The sequence below is a fragment of the Chrysochloris asiatica genome, unplaced genomic scaffold (assembly GCF_000296735.1).
Source record: "Chrysochloris asiatica unplaced genomic scaffold, ChrAsi1.0 scaffold00008, whole genome shotgun sequence".
In the NCBI taxonomy this organism is placed as follows: domain Eukaryota; kingdom Metazoa; phylum Chordata; class Mammalia; order Afrosoricida; family Chrysochloridae; genus Chrysochloris; species Chrysochloris asiatica.
The window spans coordinates 11,056,037-11,057,772 of record NW_006408526.1 but is presented as its reverse complement, the minus strand read 5'-3'; the positions used below and the strand labels follow the sequence as shown (position 1 = coordinate 11,057,772).

General features: G+C 43.3%; 1 protein-coding gene across 2 annotated transcripts in view; it reads right to left on the bottom strand.

Moving 5' to 3' along the window:
- Positions 1-469, bottom strand: part of DYNC2H1 (dynein, cytoplasmic 2, heavy chain 1) — a 369,106-nt gene extending 368,637 nt beyond the window's left edge. For both annotated transcript variants that reach the window (XM_006833779.1, XM_006833780.1), the window contains exon 1: positions 208-469. In XM_006833779.1, coding sequence (XP_006833842.1) covers positions 208-402 — 195 coding nt within the window. In that variant the 5' untranslated portion in view covers positions 403-469. The remainder of the gene's footprint in view (positions 1-207) is intronic.
- Positions 470-1,736: the final 1,267 nt, after the last annotated feature.

Sequence of the window (1,736 nt, the reverse complement as noted above, 5' to 3'; positions counted from 1 at the left end):
GGGGGGGGGTACTAGAAAAACATATATGTATATAACTGTTCCTGTTCATGTCTCTAGATCAAGTGGGATGCAAGTTTATAAACTACAAGGAGAAATATCAGACGAACGTACTCCCAGGATCCCTGAGCTGACGCTGGTCGGACAGCACAGCCGTTGGCTGGGCCTGGGGACGCCAGAGAAACAGGGAATGGGTGCAGGAAATCGTACCGTATTGGAAAAGAAGATTCCGGCGTCAGATCGCAGCACCCTGAGGAGCATCTGGTTCCCGTCATCCAAGAAGTTGTTGATTTCAGTACAATCGTACATCAGTGTCTGATCTCTGGATTCCGATATCAATCCGAAGTAGTTCTGGGTTGTAGCGAAGATAAAAAGCTTCCGAACGTCCCCGATCCCGCCCGCCATGATTTAGGAGAAGGGGTGGAGGAAGGAGAGCGGGAAGATGGGAAAAAGGGGAGGCAGGAAAAAAAAAAAAAAAAAAAAAAAAAGGTAGTTAAGTTATTTGGTTAGATTTATCTGGAAGATCTTTCTTAAAGGAAGTCCCATCTTGTTCTTCTCTCAGGGATGGAAGTCTTCTGGCCTAAGAAGAGAATCACAATAAAAAAAAAAAAAAAAAAACAATAGTTACAGAGTAGGGGAAGATCAGAGCTAGCCTTAAAGCCTGAGTCCGCCCTCCAGACATCAGAGCTTTGTGGTTGCCAGGGACAGTCGCTATGGCGACGGAGTGTCTCCGCGGCGCCGCTGGCGACGCGCAGAGAACAGAGACGACTCGAGCACGCGCACGCAAAGGTCAGGAAGCCATCGACCACTCGGAGCTCATTATTTTGCTCCCTTGCTCCATCGATTTTAAGGGGTTCAAGTGAGTTCCTGTAAACTAGTAAAACCTGCTTTTTTATATCATACAATTCATAATTAAGAAAGATACATCCTGGTTTTGAACTACAACATGACTGGGTTTAGGGAAGCTGGATTCTACTGCTCTCTCTGGCGCCTGCACTCATTTGTTTGCAAACCACAATGTCAACATCCCAACTACACTTCTGAAAAGTGAGAAAATGCTGTCTCACACCTAAAATTATAATAAGGATGTAAATAGATTAATATTTTTAAACTGATTCTCAGTTTTCCTCTTCCCCCCCACCCCCGTTGTAATTTCCCACCATCACTTTCTTTTGGGATTGTAGGATTAGCACTGGACTGGTAACCCAAAAATTGGCAGATGAAACCCACCAACAGGAGCTCCTTGGAAACCCTATACAGGGTCCCTATGAGTTTGAACCACTCAATGGCATTTAGCAACAACAACTTTGATTTGCTTTTTGTTTGTTTTAATTCTATTATTAATTAAAGAAAAATAAAAGCACCAGCTTTTCATCACCATCACTATCCTATCCACCACCACAAGTTTCCATGGAGTTGACCCCTTGTCAGAATAGAACTATGTTGCAAAGGGTTTACAATGCCAGGTTTTTCTAAAGCAGATCTCCAGGCTTTCTTCCAAAGGATCTCTGGAGCCTCTAGTCCACCAAAATACATGTTATTAGTTTCTGAAGGAGCACTAAATCTGAAGAAATACAGAAATGGTAGCGTTTAACAAGTTGATAAGAGAAATCTGAAAGTTCTTAAACTATACTAATACAATGTTGTTGCTAGGTACGTCGGCCCATTCCTACTCATAATGACCCTATGCATACACAGCACCAAACACTGCCTGGTCCTATGCCATCCTCACAATTGTT